The 21,706-nt window shown below is 45.5% G+C and overlaps 1 protein-coding gene across 5 annotated transcripts; it reads right to left on the reverse strand.

The window, feature by feature from the left end:
- Positions 1-6,329: 6,329 nt before the first annotated feature.
- Positions 6,330-20,024, reverse strand: LOC306738308 (sodium/calcium exchanger 1-like; the record flags this gene model as incomplete). 5 transcript variants are annotated; one of them, XM_079220140.1, is made up of 9 exons in its annotated part: positions 6,330-6,706; positions 7,353-7,625; positions 7,754-7,853; positions 8,020-8,147; positions 8,364-8,428; positions 9,107-9,128; positions 9,280-9,300; positions 12,294-12,400; positions 18,235-20,024. In XM_079220140.1, 9 exons carry the CDS (start codon positions 20,022-20,024, stop codon positions 6,330-6,332), a joined length of 2,883 nt encoding a protein of 960 aa, XP_079076266.1. The 5 variants fall into 5 exon arrangements, with proteins under 5 accessions (XP_079076266.1, XP_079076268.1, XP_079076270.1 ...); XM_079220142.1 differs by lacking the exons at positions 9,107-9,128; positions 9,280-9,300 and having other exon boundaries at positions 8,364-8,451; positions 12,286-12,400; positions 18,235-19,994; XM_079220144.1 differs by lacking the exons at positions 8,364-8,428; positions 9,107-9,128; positions 9,280-9,300; positions 12,294-12,400 and adding an exon at positions 11,042-11,145 and having other exon boundaries at positions 18,235-19,868.
- Between the last annotated feature and the right edge of the window lie 1,682 nt (positions 20,025-21,706).

Here is a 21,706-nt window from a genome sequence, read left to right on the forward strand (position 1 = left end):
TTTGTAAAGTAGTCAACAAAGTGGCTTGGTAGAAGGGTGGAGGGAGGAGGGGGACTGGGGGAGTCAAGGAGGTTGGAGAAGATAGAGAAGAGCTTTTGTGGGTTAAAAAAAGAAGATTCAATTCTGGATTGGTAGAACAGGCTTTTGGCTGCAGAGATAGGAGGCAGAGAACGAGGCGAGCAGGTCGTCGGCATGTTTGGATTTTCGCCATTTCCTTTCCGGCCTAAGGGAAGAGAATGACATTTAGCACTCAGTACAATAGACGATTCGAAAAAGTGGGGGCCGAGAAGAGCGATTGACAGTATGTAACCCAGATTTCAGTATGTATCCCCGTGTCAACTTACGTTATTTTAATGAAAAAAAAAATTATATTATATATCAGGTCCTGGTCTACCCAGGAAAAGGGTCTTGTGGTCTGGGTACAGGTCCTGGTACAGGTCCTTGGGGAGTGGGGGGGGGGGGGTGTCACAGTCACTCAGCTCGACCCAGACAAGGTCCACTTAGTCCAGGTAAAGGTCTTGGTCCTGCAGGGGGGGAACCTATATATGTAATCTGTTTCAAGATCAGACCACCACAGCAGCTACACACAAGACTTTTGTCAGACAACAATAAACAAACAAACTTTAGCAAAATCCAGGCAACTCACCAATGACGCCTCATATTGATCCATAAATCCATAACATTCCAACAACAACAACGTTGTTACGTCATAAAGTTCCAATAAAAAAAATCCCATAAAAGATTTAGTCCAAAACACGTGATTACATCCATAAATATCAACGAACTGGCGTTGCATCATTTTTTTTATCAGCTATAAGATATGAAAGAATAGTTTTGTTTTTAGAAAAAAAGCAAGTTTGCATGAGAGCACAGCTACAAACTCGGTATCAAAATAGGCTTGTTCGTTAGAGATGCGCCTGGAATCCAGATGAGAGCAGCGGTCGCAGCAGGAGGCGTTGTCAATAAACTGCGATCAAGTCATACAGTTTTCAGCTGACTTCAAAGTATGCACAGGAAGTCACAGAAAAAATGACTTCCTGTTAGTTCCGAACTTTTGTCTACTTGTAGTTTACAGATCACGTTTGGATTCATTCATGTGTTTGGAAATATATATTTATGTAGAAATGTATGTGTAGCTGCAGCCTTTGTTCTTTTTATGTCTGACTGTGAAATACATTACTACTGGTTTAGATATGTGTTATATAAATACGATTTTGTATTATCTAGATATGTTTTAAGATCAAACAATCCAGCGTTAAGTATTACAACTACACATAAAATAAAGATTTTCTCCAACAAGATTTTCTCCAACATTTTCTCCAGTGGTGTTTGCTGTCAGATCTAAGAGCCAATCAGCTCTCTGATGTGGCGACAGCCAGGCGTTTCCCATCATGCACTGGGCCACGCAGTCCGTGGAGAGCCACTGCGGCGGCTGACTCTGAAATCGACGGCCGGCTTGATCTCGTGAGAGTATCGTTGATCACGTGTGCATGACGTCAGAGCAAGTCGGACGCAAATCTAACCGGCATGCATTGCGCACCGAATGCCGCCAATCGATTCTGCGCAGAACTGGCTTATCTCGAACGAGCCTAATGACCGCCGGGTCAAATAATCCCAACAGCCTTCAATTTGATGAGAAGAGACAGCTGCTGATAGAGCCTCAGTTTGGCATTGAATTAGCATGAAAATGCATTTATACTTAATTTTCTCTGTCAGCAATACTAGTAGTAAATATGAATAGTACCTCTATAAGTTTGCAAGACTATAAGCCTTTTTAATAGGTATATAGTATATATATCATGAATATTTTCAGTCTCAACATGGAAAAACGCCTAGACATTTCATTAGAAAAACATGTGTAAAATATTCATTTTCTGTGATATTGTTATCTGCTTTTTACTTAGAATAGATAAGGCTTCAGGCTATGGTTCCATTGTGTTTTCCATTCCATAAGTCACATTTATAGTCATCTACAGGCATCTATTTACAAAGAAATGTTCAGGTGGAAATAAAAACCTTATACTTTAGTGTGTTCAAACTTATATAACTCAGTGTCAGCAGCACTTAAAGTGATTCTGACTATTGAGGGAAAAAAGCTTCAGATTGTTACCTTTCAAAAGAGACCAAGACCATGCATTTACTCCAAATAGTTCAAGTACAGCTTCCAGTTTACTTTGGGTATACCTGGACAGAAGTTTTTCTGCAAATGTTAAAGGAAAGCATAAAGGTTAATGTATTTTCAATTAAATTCAATTCAGTTTATTTTATATAGCCCAACATCACAAATACAAGTTTGCCTCGGAGGGCTTTACAATCTGTACACATGACATTCCTATCCCGGGACCTCACATCGGATCAGGAAAAACTCCCCCAATAAAGATAGTAAAAACCCTTTCACAGGAAAAAAAAGGGGGAAGAAACCTGAGGGAGAGCAACAGAGGTGGATCCCTCTTCCCAGATGGACAGAAGCAATAGATGCCATGTGACCAGAATGAATAACGTAATGGAGTTACAGCACATTCAATTATTCATATAATGAGCAGTAGGCATGGTCCATGATCCAGATAGCCATGATCCATTAAGCAGAAGGAGGTAGAGAGGAGGGGCATCCCAGGGGCAGTGGGAGGAGAAAGCAGGGCCATGGCAGCTGGCAGGTCTGGTTCCCGGCCGGTTCCAGTCTAGGCAGTCTAGGCCTATAGCAGCATATCTAGGGGCTGGACCAGAGCAAACCTGAGCCAGCCCTAACTATAAGCCTGAAACAGCCCTAACTATAAGCGCTATCAAAGAGGAAAGTCTTAAGTCTACTCTTAAATGAGGTGACCGTGCCTGCCCCCCGAACTGAAAGTGGAAGCTGATTCCACAGAAGAGGAGTCCGATAACTGAAAGCTCTAGCCCCCAACCTACTTTTTAACACTCTGGGAACCACAAGTAACCCTGCATTCAGTGAGCGTAGCGCTCTAGTGGGGTAATATGGCACCCTAAGCTCCTTAAGATATGATGGTGCATCACCAGTTAAGGCTTTGTAGGTAAGGAGAAGGATTTTAAATATGATTCTCGATCTATGTGCCAGTGGAGAACAGCTAGTACAGGAGTAATGTGATCTCTCTTCCGTGTCCTCGTTAGTACACAAGCTGCAGCATTCTGGATCAATTGGAGAGATCCAAGGGATTTACCGGAGCAGCCTGATAATACGGAGTTACAGTAATCCAGTCTTGAGGTAACAAATGCGTGGATCAATGTTTCTGCATCGCTTTGAGACAGGATGTGCCGGATCTTTGAGATGTTCCGTAGGTGAGATCTGTTTCACGTGGGAGCCAAAAGACAGATCCTGGTCAAAGATAACTCTGAGATTCCTTACGGTGGTGATAGATGCCAGAGCAATGCCATCCAGAGAAACCATATCATCAGATTCTTGATTTCTGAGGTGTTGAGATCTTTGAGATGTTCCGTAGATGAAAAAATTTGATCATTTTTAATGGGCATATATGCAGCTGAAACGGGTAGCCTAGTGCATCCCACATTTTTCAACATAACATTTTAAAACATTATAGTCATTATGGCCTTTAGAAAAATGATTGTTTTGGGGGGAGGTGGGGTAGTGCACTATAGGCCCCTGAGACGCGCCTTAAGAGTTTGTCCTTATTGGAAAAAAATGTCCCCTTACTTTACTTTTACTTTTTATAATTTTAAGTAGTTTTGAAACCAGTACTTTTACACTTTTACTGAAGTAAAAAGCTTGAGTTGATACTTCAACTTCTACAGAAGTAATTTTAAACCCTAGAAGTAATTTTAAACCCTAGTATCTATACTTCTACTTGAGTAATGAATGTGCATACTTTTGACACCTCTGGTACGGAGGCCTAATTGTCACTACAATGCCATGCTGGTGATTACCTGCCATGTCAATTTAAAAGCCAATGGCAAACGGTTGACAATAGGGTCGTTTTCCCTTACCGGCCCTCGCATAGTGGCTCTCTCGGCACGCACCGAGTCAGACAGCCTCGGAGCCGGAGAGGACTTGCGGACCTTTCGTGTCGTAAGTGTCACGAGTGTGGTGGGACAGAGACTCGAGTGCAGAGGAAACACAACTCGTGTTCGTCAAAGTAAAAACACAAGGGAAACAAAACATAGTCAGGAAATAGATACTCCAAAGGCTTGACGGTGATGCACACATACGAGGATACAAAGACAATCTGGCAGGGGACAAGGGAAAGCGGGGGAATATATATATGAGAGGCGTAGGGCATAAACAATCAGGGGACACACATGGGATTGGCTGAGGGCAGGTGAAGGGAATGAAAACAATCTTTATTTTGCAAGTTACAGAGTAGACTGGACTAAAGGTTGAAGTTACAGAGTAGACTGGACTAAAGGTTTAAGTTACGGAGTAGACTGGACCAAATGTTTAAGTTACAGAGTAGACTGGACCAAATGTTTAAGTTACAGAGTAGACTGGACTAAAGGTTTAAGTTACAGAGTAGACTGGACCAAAGGTTTAAGTTACAGAGTAGACTGGACCAAAGGTTTAAGTTACAGAGTAGACTGGACTAAAGGTTTAAGTTACAGAGTAGACTGGACCAAAGGTTTAAGTTACAGAGTAGACTGGACCAAAGGTTTAAGTTACAGAGTAGACTGGACTAAAGGTTTAAGTTACGGAGTAGACTGGTCCAAATGTTTAAGTTACAGAGTAGACTGGACTAAAGGTTTAAGTTAAGCAGTAGACTGGACTAAAGGTTTAAGTTAAGCAGTAGACTGGACTAAAGGTTTAAGTTAAGCAGTAGACTGGACTAAAGGTGTAAGTTAAGCAGTAGACTAGACTAAAGGTTTATGTTACAGAGTAGACTGGACTAAAGGTGTAAGTTAAGCAGTAGACTGGACTATAGGTTTAAGTTACGGAGTAGATAACAAGCTCTGGGCTCCCACTAATTTGACGTAATGGTGACTTGTATTTTTATGCACTTTATGATTGTCTTTATGCCGGTCGAATCATTTTATTACGTCACATTTATCGCCCACGCCGCGAAGGCCGGTCCGTGAAAATATTGTCGTACACCAAACCGGTCCGTGGTGGTTTTGGACCCCTGCTCTAGAGTGTTCATGGTGAAAACCTTGAACTACATTTCCCACTCAGTGCAGATCTTCATTGAGGAGCAACTTGACGGCTCCAGTCGCCTTTAACGTCAAAAGTCTTTCAAGTCAGGAGTTAGAAGTTGAAAGCGTCGGCTGCTTCCTTCATTAGCAGCTGTTCTCCGTCACTACTGGTCAAAGTCCTTCAAGGACAAATTTAAAATGGTTCATGTTCTAAATTGCTCAAAGGTACAGATGAAGAATGTATGATACCTATTTGGGAGGGTTGTGGGGATGAAGACAGTCCAGAAAAAAGAAAGTTAAAGAGAAGTTTCAGGGTTCCACAATAACCTTTAGAAAATAATTATTCAACAACACGCAGAATCTGTCAGGAATCTTTTTAATGCAAGCTTTGGAAGCCCATCAAAGATGTATTGAACCTGTTAGACCTTTTAAAGAACTTTACATTTAGTATATTAGAGATTTGTCAAAATGACCAAAAAGACCTGTCAGATCATCAAAACAGCAATTATGAGTTCAAACAAGACAAGCTCAGAAACCTGAATATCCACCAGAGCCTTCAGAGATCAATCTATGGTCAGGAACATGTTACAAGCTTTAGAATTATATCCAAACTTTGTTTTGACAAATAACAAATAAAAATATGAACATTCAAGAACCAAGTAGAATCCAGAGGTTTATTCAGACCCTTTGAACAAATACCTGAAACTATGCAGGAACCTACTGGAACCTTTAGAAATCTATCAACTGTCAGGAACCTGTTAAAACTTTAAGACGTCTATCTAAACCCTTAAACAATCAACATAAACTATAGGACCCGGACAGAACCCAGCAGAACCCTGAAAGGTTTATCCAGACACTCAGAAAAACCTACGCAGGAATGTGTTAGGGTCTTTAGAAAGCCACCACAGATGTTTTGAATCTGTTAGACATTTCAAGAATATGATAGAAATATAAAGAGTCCAGCAGAATATTACATTTTTAGCATTTAGAAACCTCAGAAAACCTGTTAGAACCGTTAGGAATTCATCAACGTTTCCAGAGGTCAGCACGTTTACTTCAGAAGTTTCAAGAATGCATCAACTCTCAGGAAGCTGTTGAAACCTTTAGATATCCTCCAAACCTTTAGACCAATAACACGAATAAAAGGAACCTGTCAGAATATGCAGGGACCTATATGAGCCTTAAGAAATCCCTCAGAACTGTTCAGAACCTTTTGGGACCTGTCAGAAGCAGAACATTCAGAAACCTTTTACGTGGCAGTAAGCCTCCAACGAGGAGAAGACAATGTACAGTAACCACAGGCTGAAGAACAGGCAGGTGGTGAGGATCTTGGGGACTCTGGGTCCACCGAGCTCCCCGCCGATCTCGGGCCGGCGGCGGTAGATGAGGACGGCGATGCAGATGAAGGCAAAGACGGTGAAGAGTGTGACGGAGAAGGCGAGCGTGCCCGGGTCAACCTTGAACTCCTGGCCTTTAGAATAGTGGTAGACGGCAGCGATGGACCAGGCCACGCCGATACCCAGGAAGACATTGACTGCGTTACTTCCCGTCACGTTGCCGATTGAGGCGTCGGCGTATTGATCCTGGATGGCTGACACCTTACTGGCAAAGGTGTCTGAGGGAGAGAGAAAGGGGAGATGATCGGCTGTGTTTGAGATCCATCAAGTCGATTTAACTGCTGTATTGGTTAGTGTTGGATAAAGGTTTACTGGTCCTGATTAGTCCTCCTCAGCCTGTGAAAACAGTTGTATCATGTCTTCTGTGACCCTGGAGGACATACTAAACTTTGGCTTTTAAAAAAGTCTGTGTTACAAATTGGAGGTGTGGGCTTAGAAAGACTTGGTTGTTTACCAGGCACTAAGTCTCTAATAAAAAAAATACATGCAGAACAAATATCAGATTTTTTTCTTTTTTCCCCCCATAATAGAGAATAAAAGTCAAGAAATAAAAACCATATCGCAACTTGTGAAGTGAAAGTAAACCAGTCGAGGTTCTTGAAGAGACTAAACAAACCCAGATTAATAATCATACTTTCACTGCAATCTAGTGGTTGCCTCATGCATTTCTGGTTACCAATACAACTACACACACCTGTGATGTTGGTTGTGGTGTTTTTTGCCTTAAAGTTAGATCAAGCTCCAGGTTAAGTTGATGCTTGGTCGCTTCTGTACCATTTTTACTAATTTTGTGAAGTCGCTGTGGACAATAGCATCAGCCAATTGCATATAAAGTGTTGTACTGTAAATGAAAGTGATTTAGACCTGGTACAGATGTGCCCAAAGCTACGAACACCACGGCAGTGACGGAGTCTTTGAGGCCGACGGTGCAGCCGAAATGGGACGCCAGGTCACCAATGAATGCCGTCAGAAGGCCGATGACGGAGATGGAGACGACGAAGCAGGCCCAGCCGTTGAGATAGTCGGTGGGAGGAACTAAGGCAAACAGAAGCTTCCAGAAGACGGTGAGGAAGTGCATTACATAGTCAAAACAGGAGGGCAGCTTCTCCTCGCCACATTCATCATCGTCATCATCACCTGGGCAGGAGAGGGAGGCAGAGCCAGGAGTCAACACTGATTCACGGGTAAAGCTCAGGCGGTTTAGTCTCCAAACCGGAGCTACAAGCTGAAACAACGGTTTCAGTAGTCTGTTGTTGAGTTCTTACCAGAGCGGACGGTGATGGCCTCCACAAACTGCTCCCTCCAGCTGTTGGTCCCGATCACCAGGGCCAGGTTGGTCTTCTTGAGGAGTTTATCCACGGTGCTCTGAAAGACAGAAGGTCACAGGAAGCTACTCAGTGAATCACCGAGGTTAAACAAGGACACGGTAGAGAGGCCCGGGAACGAGTCAGATCATGTTCCTCTTGGCCGCCGATCTAAAGACTGGAGGCTTTATTTAGATGTTTTAATTATCAGTTAAACTGAAACCCACCTTGAACTCGTACGACTCCTCGATGACAACCTCCAGTTTGATGTGCTCGCCCAGCATCGGCCGACCCATCTCTGCAATCCTCCTCTCCTCCTCCTCCTTCTTGGTCAAAACCTCCTCACTCCCCTCATCTGAGAGAGAGAGAAGGGGAGAGAGGAGCGAGAGGAGAGAGAGAACAAAGGATAGAGCAATGGAGAATATATATTCACACAATATGCCATAAAGAGTCATACTTGATGAATGGATGGATGGGAGACTGATAGACAGATGATTGATGGATGGCAGGACGGATGAATTTGAGGTGAATGAATGAACAGGTGGTGGACAGTTAAACTGAAGGGATGTACCTGCGATGTTGATAATGGCGGAGGGGGCGGCGTGGTCTCGTCCCTGGACCTTCCTGTAGACGTCTCTGCCTGAACAGGTAAGCAGAAACTGAAGTCAAAAACAGAGCCTGAACCAGAAGTCACATCTCCATCCACAACCACATCTTGAACAAACTAACTCTGCTGAAATCTAAATAACACAATCGAATGAAGTCGGTTTTTGATTGGATGGACCAGTCGTTTTTGGACAGAATCTGTGAGCGTTTAACTTCGACTAAGCCTGAATGTTGGTTTTGCCTCCTAAACCTAACTGTTAGTTTTGTCTCCTAAACCTAACTGTTAGTTTTGCCTCCTAAACCTAACTGTTAGTTTTGCCGCCTAAACCTAACTGTTAGTTTTGTCTCCTAAACCTAACTGTTAGTTTTGCCTCCTAAACCCAACTGTTTATTTTTGTCGCCTAAACTGTACTGTCGTGTAAAGGGACGCAAACTGACACGAGATGCAATTCATTGGTTATACCCCTGTACAGTAAACCAATAGATTGCATCTTGTGCATGAAATGCTGTGAGACTGCGATGAACATTGAAGTTGTGTATTTCTGTTATTGTCCATGTTGTTGCTTTAAGTGTGGAAACCCTGTAGAGCGTATGTTTCCTCCCAGGTGTCTCAGCAAACAGCTGTTTGTCTGTTCAGGAGCCAAACTGGAAATGTTCCAGTATTATATCTTACGAATGAGACAGTGTAGAGAAAGGGTTTGTGTTCACCCACCTGTTTTAACGAATCCACCTGAATTTATGGAAGATATGAAAACAAGAAGTCAAAATTAGTTCAGATTTTCCAGTCAGTCCTCATTTGATTTCTAAAATGAACCAAACTGTATTTCAGAGTTTTGACGAATGAGACAAACAGCAGGACAGAAAAGGAAACATCAGCTTACCGACTTCCTGAAGCAACACAGCTGAAGAGAAGAAACAGAGGAGACATAATATCAGAGAGAGAGAAGAAGCAGAAAGACAAAACGGATAAAAAGACACAAAAAGTAAAAAAAAAAAGAGAAGCTCAGATCTTTAGAAGATGGAGAGTTTAGTTTTGTTCTCATTAAAAATCACACCAACGTTTTTCATCATCCCTCGAGAAAACAAGTCCTTTCTAGCTGAAAATGATTCGGTCCTGATCTAACTGAGAATACGATAACAGGACCGTGTTAATAACAGGACCAGGAAAACAACATGGAAATGCATCACTGTGTTCAAATGTTTCCTGTTTCTATGTCAAAGTCGTGAATCCTGGATGATGTTTAGTGTTTAAGTGAAAGCACACACAGGCAGGTTTACGGAGACACGGACAAACAGACCACAAGCACACCTGCCCTCACCTCCCCTCACATAATCAAACCTCTTCAGACCTGTCCTAAACAGTCCTACCATGTCCCAACCAGTTCCAACCTCTCCAGACATGTTCTAACTTGACCAAACCAGTCCAGACTGGTCCTAGCCTGTCCCAACGTGTCCAAAACCACCTGAACATGTCCAGACAGTCCTAATTTGTCCCAAATGTCTGCTAATCTCTCCCAGCCAGGACCAACAATGTCGTACTCTGTTCTTGTCAGTCTCATTCAGTCCTAACTGGTCCCAACTGGTCTGGTCCAGACCGGTCTGTCCTACAGTGACCCAACCAGTAGAAAGAACCCCATAAGGTCCCTACCCGTCCCAGTGTGTCCTAATTAGTTCTAACCAGTGCCCTTACCCAACCGATCCAACGAGTCCAAGCATTCCCACTTATTTCCAAACTTCCCACAGTAGTTCTAACTAGTGTGGAAAGCTAGCTGGTCCTAAATGGTCCCAGTTGGTTCTGACCCGTCCTCAAGTGTCCACCACGTCCAAACAAGTGGAAAGAAGCCAATCCTGCCCTAACCAGTCCCAACATGTTCTATGAAGCCCAATCTAACCTGTCCTCAACACTCCCAACTAAAGTTCTCTTGACTGGTTACTTGTCATAGTTAATCTTGACCAATCCAAACCAGTGCAAACCAGTCTGAACCAACAGGGCTCTGCTGATGGCGCCTGACACTTTCAAGGTTATCATCCGACTGAAGGTCTGTTTTCAGCCTCGTAGATATGAGCTAGAAGGGGCTGCGACACCCGCTGGTCGGTGCAGAAGAACGCTATCCTCCAATCATGTGATTGATCACCGAGACGAATGCAAGAAGACGACGGCGACCTCTAGTGGCCGAAGTGATTATGACTGGAGCAAAGCAGGGAGTCATGTGATGAGTATAAAGAGGACGTGGAGGAGGATGGGTCAGATGGACAAGGTCTAACAAACGCAGGACTTTGACCAGGAGACAGCTGTCAGGGTCCCGTCTCAACCCAAACCAAGATCTTTTCCTCAACCCAACTGAGGAGCTTTGTTGCCTGAACCTGAATTTGTTTTAATTCCCAACATGAACTTTCACGTTCTCAATGTAGCTGCAGTTTGGCACGTCTGAAGGCTTTAGAACTATGATGATGATGTTGACCACTGACGAAGCCCATTCTACTGGCTGATAACATGGAGGAGGAGGCAGCCCATCCTACTGATAACATGGAGGAGGAGGAGGAGGAGGCAGCCCAGCGACAGCAGCAGGAGCGAACCGAACAAAAGCAGAAACAGAGCGCCTCCAGGGAGCTGAAGGAAAGGTGAGAGGTGTCTCTTCACACCTGTCCATCTCCTCTGGTTCCAACATGGCTCCTGCAGCTCTATGTAGAAGCTGGCCTGCTTATCGTACTCGTCATGGTCAATGACTCTAACTGCTATGTTCTTCCTGCGGACAACAGAGTACAGCGGGAGGGGAGGTCAGGGGTCATGCGTTAGTTCACAAACACACTCAAACACACTCATGGAGGCCGACAGATGCACTCTGACAGGGATCCGTCGTCTTGGTGTCTGAGGCACCAGGGGTGAGCTCACCTCAGCTGGCCTGCAGGGAGGAGCTTAAAGTCACAATGAACACAAAAAGAGGTATTTCCATCATGTAATTAAAGGGTCAATTCACCCAATCATCAAGTTAAAACACTTCTTCCTGCTCACGCCTGCTGGGCTCCAGTCATGCAGACTGCTGTTTGGATTCCTGAGGCTTTAAGGAACAAAGTAGTGAAGATATTTTGGGAAGTAAGAGTGAACATGAAACTGTCCTGGTTGATAAACGACTGAAGAGGAGAAGTCCATCCCGGATCCCACGATGCATTTGAGTAACAATCACAATCACTCAGCTGATAAAACATTTCTTTTGCTTGTTTTATCTTCTCTTTGTTTGCATGATTTTAACAGATGCTACCTGTTTTAGTCAGGTGTGATTCATATTGTTGTTTTCACAATAAGTTTTCATTTTGCATTTCAGTTGTTTTAGAAGAACTTTATAAAAACCTGTTTCTGTTTTATTCTGAAACAAAAGGCAGATTTATGGAGACCAGGAGATTCTCATCAGCACCACACTGATGTGGTTTCTCTGGGTTTACTACTGGAGCCTCTTCATGTTACCCAGCATGCATTCATGATAGCAGTCTAATGATATTGAGGACTGATCTGATACGCGGATCAATAGTGACTCTTTGATCTGTTTTAGCTGAAATCAGTTGCTACTGTTGTAGCGTCAGAAGAAACAATAAGAAAACAAGTTTTGTTATCACGTGAAATCGGTTTGATTATCTCAGTATCTGGGGACGCGTTTGCTTTCTTGGCATTAATGTTTTCTTCTGCTTTGGTAGAGATTACTTTGATTACTTTGAAACGACTCAAGTTCAGCAGCGTGGAGAGAAAATACAGTTCATTGTGACTTTAACTGTCAGAAAGACAATAGAGAGATTGCTGGTGTTTCTCCCTGTGAGGTCTTGAGGTGAGCTTGAACTAACAGAGGTTAAAGGTCATTAGTGATGTGGGCGGGGTTACAACATGGGAAGGCGACGCCCCCACCTTTCCTCTCACTCATCTCCAGCAGCTGAGGCTCTCCGATCTCTAGGAAGAAGTTCTTATTTTTCTCATATTCTTCATCGTCAATTATATTGATCTGAATAGTTTTGCTGAAACAGAAGAAAACACAGAAAGGTTGCAGAAGGAGGAGAGTGCAGACGTGAGCGAAGAGGAAGTGGAGCTGATGAACGAGGAGGCGCAGAGGTGGAGGCTGCAGGGAACATGTACAGGAACAAAACTTTGTTTTGTTTTTTGCAAATCACAGATATGTTTCAAATCGTATGACGATCACAGAAACGCACAACACATTATGAACGCTGTGAAATGATTGGTAAGACAATGTAAAGACAAAACGCAACGGGACAACGCAACGGGACAACGAGACAACGCAACATCACAATGCAACAGGACAACGCAACGAGACAACGCAATGTCGCAACGTCACAATGCAACAGGACAACGCAACGAGACAACGCAATGTCGCAACGTCACAATGCAACAGGACAACGCAACGAGACAACGCAACGGGACAACGCAACGAGACAACGCAACGGGACAACGCAACGAGACAACGCAACGGGACAACGCAACGGGACAACGCAATGGCGCAACGCAACGTCGCAACGCAACGTCGCAATGCAACGTCGCAACGCAACGTCGCAATGCAACAGGACAATGCAACAGGACAACGAGACAACGCAACATCACAACGCAACAGGACAACTCAACGAGACAACGCAACGAGACAACGCAACGTCGCAACACAACGTCACAATGCAACAGGACAACGCAACGAGACAACGCAACAACGCAACGTCACAACGCAACGTCACAATGCAACAGGACAACGCAACAGGACAACGAGACAACGCAACGACGCAACGACGCAACGACGCAACGTCACAACGCAACGTCACAATGCAACAGGACAACGCAACAGGACAACGAGACAACGCAACAGGACAACGAGACAACGCAACGACGCAACGACGCAACATCACAACGCAAGTCACAATGCAACAGGACAACGCAACAGGACAACGAGACAACGCAACGTCACAATGCAACAGGACAACGCAACAGGACAACGAGACAACGCAACGTCACAATGCAACAGGACAACGCAACGAGACAACGCAACGAGACAACGCAACGACGCAACGTCACAACGTAACGTCTCTTTCTCGCTGCTCGTCTTCAGTGCCTGAAAAGGATGGACATCATTGTATGTTTAACCCTTCGTGGTCTGCAGTGATTCGATAATCTTCAGTTTGATGTGAGACCCCAAATGACTGAGTGACCCAACATGAAGACACCAGCTGACACACTTAGAAGGTTTGTTTGGAGGCTTCACTGGGCTGCAGGCTACAGCAGCCCTGATTGTGTGTGTGTGTGTGTGTGTGTGTGTGTGTGTGTGTGTGTGTGTGTGTGTGTGTGTGAGCCGGCAGCGTGGAAACACAGAACCGCCTCAGTGCATTGCCATGTTTATTTAATATGAGCAGATTGATGGTTTGGAGGTTCGGCCTGTGAGTCTGTGAGCGTGAACGTTTTATTAATAGATGGAACAGCCATCGAATATATTTAAGATTTGAATGTTTCCTGTTTCTAGTAAATGTTTTAAAAAATAAAGGGGTAAAATATTTGGTTTTTATATCTTCACATTGTTACAAAATAATATCAAAGTTAATTCTATATTAAACATGCAAGTTTTCTTTTTGATAAATGATAAAATAAACTAATAATGACATTTAAGTGGATTTATGTTTTGTGTTCACTGCTTATGTGAAGTTATTGATGGTCCAACGTTTCATTAAAGAGATGAGCTAACGCTAGCGGACAGATGATGAAAGTGAAGACGACTCGAGTTCCAGGTCGTGTTCTCTCAGAATAACCAGATATGTTTCTTTATGCGCATGAAATATGACGCAGTAAGAGACAAAACTCTTTTTGCTTTCTGCTGCTATCGTGTTTCATTCACACAGTAAATAAACTAATCTGCCAACTCGTATTTATTCTGTATAACAGACACGATAAAAGTCTTCAAATGCAAATGGGAACAGGGATTGAGGGACATCCGGTTGTCTGAGAGGCTCGACTCCCCCAGGGAGCCGGGACGAGACCCCAGCAGGGCCGCAGGGTTCCCTGAGAGGAACCGGCTGCACTCGTCTGTCTGCTTTATGGGTCCTGGACGCTGAGCAGGGTCCTGCTCTGCACGCTGCCCTAATAAGGAAGAGAGCGCGGGATGTTTATCTGGCCAACGCGACGAAAGACGAGCTGGAAACCACCAGAAAACAAAGAGGACTGCAGAGACCAGAGGGAAGCCGTCTCACGGAGGAGTCCACTCGTCCAGCTCAGAGGATACAGAGGTTGAGTCCAGCAGACTGGACTCACAGAGAGCTGTAAGGGAAGTGAACGAGGCCTCATGAAGACACTTTCTCTGTATATGAAATCATCCTCAATGTGAAACCAGTCCTCTGTGACGGTTGAACAACGTTTAGAGGAAGTTCTCGTGGTCAACGAAGAGAACTGAAGGTTGAAATCAGACACAGAGCCTTGATGTAATAAACCAGAAGAAGCTGAGACACTCCACGTCTTGACTCGACTCAGGGAAACTTTGAGTAGAATGAAACCGTTATTAGAGTTATTATTAAATACAGCTAATCAATCAAAAATGTATTCAACATTTATATTGTTAAATGTTAAATAGAAAAGCAAATGAAGGAGCTGAAAAATTAAATAACAGAAAGAGTCAATAATATAAACAGTAAAAAGATCTCTGAAGTTGTAATAATAATAATAATAATAATAATGTGTTGAATATAAGAACAATAGTTGTGTGTCAGTCAGGAGAACCTGACCACACAAACAGCAGCAGAGTGAAGCTCCTGTCACACTGTTATCTGTTATGTGAGCACGTGCACGTTATGGGAGCACGTGCACGGCTATGGGAGCACGTGCACGGCTATGGGAGCACGTGCACGTTATGGGAGCACGTGCTCCCATAGCCGTGCACGTGCTCCCATAACGTGCACGTGCTCCCATAGCCGTGCACGTGCTCCCATAACGTGCACGTGCTCCCATAGCCGTGCACGTGCTCCCATAACGTGCACGTGCTCCCATAACGTGCACGTGCTCGGTGAAGTCCTGGTCCTGGTGAAGAAGAGACTTCTGACTTCTTGTTCATCGTTACGCGTCATGAACACGAGGCATGGCTATAAAATAACATCTTTCATTTACTTAACATTTGAATTGTGTGTTTTTATGAAGAACATTTGTACAACAAAGTAAAAGTACAACATTTAGTACTTTTGATGGTTTACTGACGTAAAACGTTGAAATGATTTTTTGAGATGATGGTGAAAATAAATAGTGTGGATCGTTGTGAACCAGCTGATGTAATCAAACAACAGGAGGATCTGGATCTATTAATATGGATAATCAATACAGTGATCAGAGATCTAAAAGTGATATTCTTCCCTTTTGTCTTTTGTTCTCTGGGACTGAGTGTTATGATCCGTTGCTCCTGTACTGTCCCTTTAAGACAATAAATCAACAATGACTGGACGTCTATATAAGGCTCTGCAGCGCGTCCTCACTAATGCACTAAAACAACGACAGCGTGCCACCTTTCCTTTTCCTGTCCGTGTTTATGCTCTGGAATAAACGTGTTGTCATTGCATTCCTGCTGCCGCAGACAGACAGAGTCTGGAGGCATGAGACCCTGAGGCTGGTCACATGACTCATGTGACCAGCCTCAGGGTCTCATGCCTCATTTAACCCTGAGGCTGGGACACATGAGGCATGAGACCCTGAGGCTGGTCACATGACTCATGTGACCCTGAGGCTGGTCACATGACTCATGTGACCCTGAGGCTGGTCACATGAGTCATGAGACCCTGAGGCTGGGACACATGAGTCATGTGACCCCGAGGCTGGTCACATGACTCATGTGTCCCAGCCTCAGGGTCTCATGACTCATGTGACCCTGAGGCTGGGACACATGACTCATGTGACCAGCCTCAGGGTCTCATGCCTCATTTAACCCTGAGGCTGGGACACATGAGTCATGTGACCCCGAGGCTGGTCATATGACTCATGTGTCCCAGCCTCAGGGTCTCATGCCTCATTTAACCCTGAGGCTGGGTCACATGACTCATGTGTCCCAGCCTCAGGGTCTCATGACTCATGTGACCAGCCTCAGGGTCTCATGCCTCATTTAACCCTGAGGCTGGTCACATGAGTCATGAGACCAGCCTCAGGGTCTCATGCCTCATGTGTCCCAGCCTCAGGGTTAAATGAGGCATGAGACCCTGAGGCTGGGACACATGAGTCATGTGACCAGCCTCGGGGTCACATGAGTCATGTGACCAGCCTCAGGGTCTCATGCCTCATGTGTCCCAGCCTCAGGGTTAAATGAGGCATGAGACCCTGAGGCTGGGACACATGAGTCATGTGACCAGCCTCGGGGTCACATGAGTCATGTGACCAGCCTCAGGGTCTCATGCCTCATGTGACCAGCCTCAGGGTCTCATGCCTCATGTGTCCCAGCCTCAGGGTTAAATGAGGCATGAGACCCTGAGGCTGGGACACATGAGTCATGTGACCAGCCTCGGGGTCACATGAGTCATGTGACCAGCCTCAGGGTCTCATGCCTCATGTGTCCCAGCCTCAGGGTCACATGACTCATGTGACCCTGAGGCTGGTCACATGAGTCATGAGTCATGTGACCAGCCTCGGGGTCACATGAGTCATGTGACCAGCCTCAGGGTCTCATGCCTCATGTGTCCCAGCCTCAGGGTCACATGACTCATGTGACCCTGAGGCTGGTCACATGAGTCATGAGACCCTGAGGCTGGGACACATGAGTCATGTGACCCTGAGGCTGGTCACATGACTCATGTGACCCTGAGGCTGGTCACATGAGTCATGAGACCCTGAGGCTGGGACACATGAGTCATGTGACCCCGAGGCTGGTCACATGACTCATGTGTCCCAGCCTCAGGGTCTCATGACTCATGTGACCCTGAGGCTGGGACACATGAGGCATGAGACCCTGAGGCTGGTCACATAACTCATGTGACCCCGAGGCTGGTCACATGACTCATGTGTCCCAGCCTCAGGGTCTCATGCCTCATTTAACCCTGAGGCTGGGACACATGAGGCATGAGACCCTGAGGCTGGTCACATGACTCATGTGACCAGCCTCAGGGTCTCATGCCTCATTTAACCCTGAGGCTGGGACACATGAGGTATGAGACCCTGAGGCTGGTCACATGAGTCATGAGACCCTGAGGCTGGGACACATGAGTCATGTGACCACCAAAAATGACCGCTCTCATGTGACCCTGAGGCTGGTCACATGACAGCGGTCATTTTTTATATCAAAAATGTTTGACGTGACTGGAAGGTATTACATGATGGATAAAACAGGTATTAAAATATCAGTCAGGACATTTTATTACATTATTGAGCTTAATTACAATTTCAGTCGGTATAACTGAAAATATTGAATTCCATTTTCAGGACGTTCTGACATTATTGGTGCTACAAGGCGCTGTTGTTTGTGTTTCCAGCAGGTGGCGAGGGAGCAGTGGGGAATGAAATGTATTACTACATTAGAGGTTGTATATTGTAGAAATTATTGTTCGTTTGAATTAGACTTTGATCGTTTTAAACATTGATATATTAAAATACTATATTTATGTATTTACGTGGAGTGATAAACCAACATTGAAACAGAAAACACTGCCTCATTCACTTTAGTCATTTGGGACCCTTTGTCTAAACATCTCCTCACAGACAAAGAACCAGCAGTCAACAAACAGTAATCACTACATTCAGAAATCATCCTCTTGACATTTAAAAGTTTGTTTAGACAAGGGCTCTAAAACCCAAAATGCCTTGCAGAGAAATCCGGGAACTGACGCAGAAGATTTGTACTTACAAGATCTCATCGTTCTCGAACTCCAGGACTCCATGTGTGTCCTCGAAGTCCTCGCCGCCTCCTTTGGCCGTCCCCTGCATGGTTTTGTAAGGCACCACCACCACGCCGCGAGCTCCCGAGGTCCGGATCACCTTCACCTCCATCACCCCGACGCTCTCGCTCACGGTCACCGCCGGCTCCGCGAACGTAAAGATCCCCGCGTGGTCGTCGTCAAAGATGGTGACGGTGGCCGAGCACGGCAGACCCAAACTTGCGAGGGCGTCCAAGTGGTTTGCCTCGCGCTCGTCTGAGCCTGCGCCCTCTGACATGACCTTCACGTTGCTGAGGTGAACCAAGAAATGCTCATCTTCCTCAAAGATATCATCGTCAATTATGTCAATGCGGAGTTCCTTTTCGGTCTCGCCGGGCTTAAACACGATGCTTCCTTCAGTGAACTGGTAATCTGAGCCGGCGTTTGCGGTGCCGTCTTCAGTCCGGTAATCCACTGAGACTGTGATCGTTGGGTCTCCGCCACGCCGCACAACGTTCAGCGCTACAGTGCCGCAGTTCTCCAGACACTGGTAGGTGCCCGGGTCGAAGAACACCTTGGAGGAAAAGTCGTTCACCGAAACCTCGGAGCAGATGTCGTGGTGGGTGGCTCTCTTGGCCTGGTCGGCGGCATGCTTCTTCAGGATGTTTCCTGCTCCCGTCATGATCCTGGTGGCCTGACAGCGGTAGAAAGCTCGACTCTTCTGCTGCTGGGTTAAAACTTGGTAATTGGCAAGCTCCATCAGCTGCTCCATCTCCTTCTCGGGATGCTTCTGTTTCAGCTCCTTCAGGATCCTGGCCACCTCTCTGCGGGCCTCCTCCTCGTCCAGCTCCTTAAATTCAAACCCTGTGTCCTCTCCGTCGGAGTTGAGCATTTTCCCATCCATTTCGATGTCGACCTTTGAGGGAAGCTGTGGTTCTCCCTCGGTTTCGATGATCATTCCTTTGTGCTTCCCTGCTCTGTATCGTTTGTGCATGTATTTGTAGAAAAGGAGTCTGCGGTCGGCCACGTAAGCGAATCCAACACAAACGGGGAAGAAGAAGAGGGTGACCAGGCCCTCCCATATCTCGACAACACCCGGAGAGAAGACGGCCAGGATCAGGTAAAGCCAGATGTATGCGAAGACGCTCCAGGTGGCGGTGACGAAGAACACCCTGAGGTGCTTCACCTTTCTGGTTTGTCCTTCAGGAATGACGGACACACAAAGGCCAATGATGACAAACATGTTGAAGGCGGCGCTTCCTACGATGGTGTTGGGGCCCAGCTCGCCGGCGTTAAAGTTGTGACCACAAACCTCCACGACCGACAGGAGGATTTCCGGGGCAGAGGAACCCAGCGCCATCAGGGTCAGGTTGGACACCGTCTCGTTCCAGACGCGCACCGTCGTGGTGATCTTCTCCCCGTTGGGTTTCTTGATGGTGATCCGTCTCTCCTGCGAGGTGATGACCTCGATGGACGACATAAAGCGATCGGCGATGATGGAGACGCCCAGGAACATGTACGCCAGCCCCACAAAGTAGATGGTGGCCCTGGCAATGCGGTCGGCGAAAGCCGGGTTTTCCGGCTTCCACACCGGCAGGATGACTCCTTCGACGCAGACGCTGCCTTCTCCACATCTGGAGTGGTTGCCGAGCGTGTCGTTGGACGCGAGGGTCAGAACGGAGCCTCCGGACGCAGAGTGCGGAAGTTCAGTTGAGATGATGGTCGACAGGAAGAGCAGCTGATAGGTGGAGAACAGCGGCGAGGCCCCGGATCGGCTCATGGTCACACTTGAGCTTGAACCTGCAAGACACGGACGGAGACGTTAGTGCCTTTCTGTCGGATCACGTTGGAAACTGGTTTCAATGGACGACTTCTCCACTTCTCTTGAAAAAGAAAAAGAGAAAAAACGTAAATCATTTCCGTCTCTGGGAGACTGAATCTAACTGTGATTGTTCTTGAACTGTTTGGTTTAACAGAGACAATATTAATAATCATTTAAGCTATCAATCAAGTGTAAACATCAGTCATCAGTCAGAGCTTCTGTAAACTAAATCATTTGCATTCTTCAGGCTGTTTATAATAAATAAACTGTACTTGTGGATCTCTTCCAGTCTTTCGACCACTCAAATGAACACTCCATGACATCATTCACACTGATGGGAGGAGCTACCATGCAAGCGGCCACCTGCCACCAGGACTAACTAACACAGGAACAGGACACGTCCACATGGACTAGCGGAGCCAGGGATCGAGCCGCCGATCCTCTCATTGAAGGACCACCCTGCTCTGCTGAGCCACAGTCGCCCTTCAGACCACAGAGTCAGTTTGGATGGCAACTGGTTTATGTCACTGTAATCATCAATAAGGGATCAACACGTGATAATACAAATAAACACTTGTTGAAACCATTTATTTAAGTTATATAACATTTTAGTGCGACTAATACTTTATCATAGAACTAAAAGCTATTGAGTTTCCTTTTATAATTGGCAATCATTAACATTCATTTAAATTAAAATATTATTATGCTCTAGAATAAGACTTTTTTCTTTAACTCATACATTTGTAAGGACACTACAAAAACCAATAACATGATAACCTCACTGTAGCGTATCACATTCTGTCATATGATAGGATTAGATGAAATGCAGTACTGCCTCTCTATTGCAGTACTACCTCTCTATTGCAGTACTACCTCTCTATTGCAGTACTACCTCTCTATTGCAGTACTACACACACAGACATAAAGACCTCAAACCTACCGTCACTTCAACGATCTCAGTCTGAAGAAAAGCAACAGAATCTCAAACCAACAGGAGAGTTTTCTTTAGAATCACTTTTAATAAAGCGTCTGATTCTGCTGCAGAAAACTATGAAAGGCTGTCGGGCGATTTGAGACGACAAATAGAAACACGTCTGATAACAATAACTGAGACCACGAGCTCTCTCTCTCTGTCTCTCTCTCTCTGTCTCTCTCTCTGTCTCTCTCTGTCTCTCTCTCTGTCTCTCTCTCTCTCTCTCTGTCTCTCTCTCTCTCTCTCTGTCTCTCTCTCTCTCTGTCTCTCTCTCTGTCTCTCTCTCTCTCTCTCTCTCTGTCTCTCTCTCTCTCTCTCTCTGTCTCTCTCTCTCTGTCTCTCTCTCTCTCTGTCTCTCTCTCTCTCTGTCTCTCTCTCTGTCTCTCTCTCTGTCTCTCTCTCTCTCTCTGTCTCTCTCTCTTTCTCTCTCTGTCTCTCTCTCTGTCTCTGTCTCTCTCTCTCTCTCTCTGTCTCTCTTTCTCTCTGTCTCTCTGTCTCTCTCCCTCTCTCTCTCCCTCTCGCTCTCTGTCTCTCTCTCTCTCTCTGTGTCTCTCTCTCTGTGTCTCTCTCTCTGTGTCTCTCTTTCTCTGTCTCTCTCTCTCTCTCTGTGTCTCTCTCTCCCTCTCTCTCTCCCTCTCTCGCTCTCTGTCTCTCTCTCTCTCTCTCT

Source organism: Taurulus bubalis (assembly GCF_910589615.1).
Source record: "Taurulus bubalis genome assembly, chromosome: 6".
NCBI classification, from domain to species: domain Eukaryota; kingdom Metazoa; phylum Chordata; class Actinopteri; order Perciformes; family Cottidae; genus Taurulus; species Taurulus bubalis.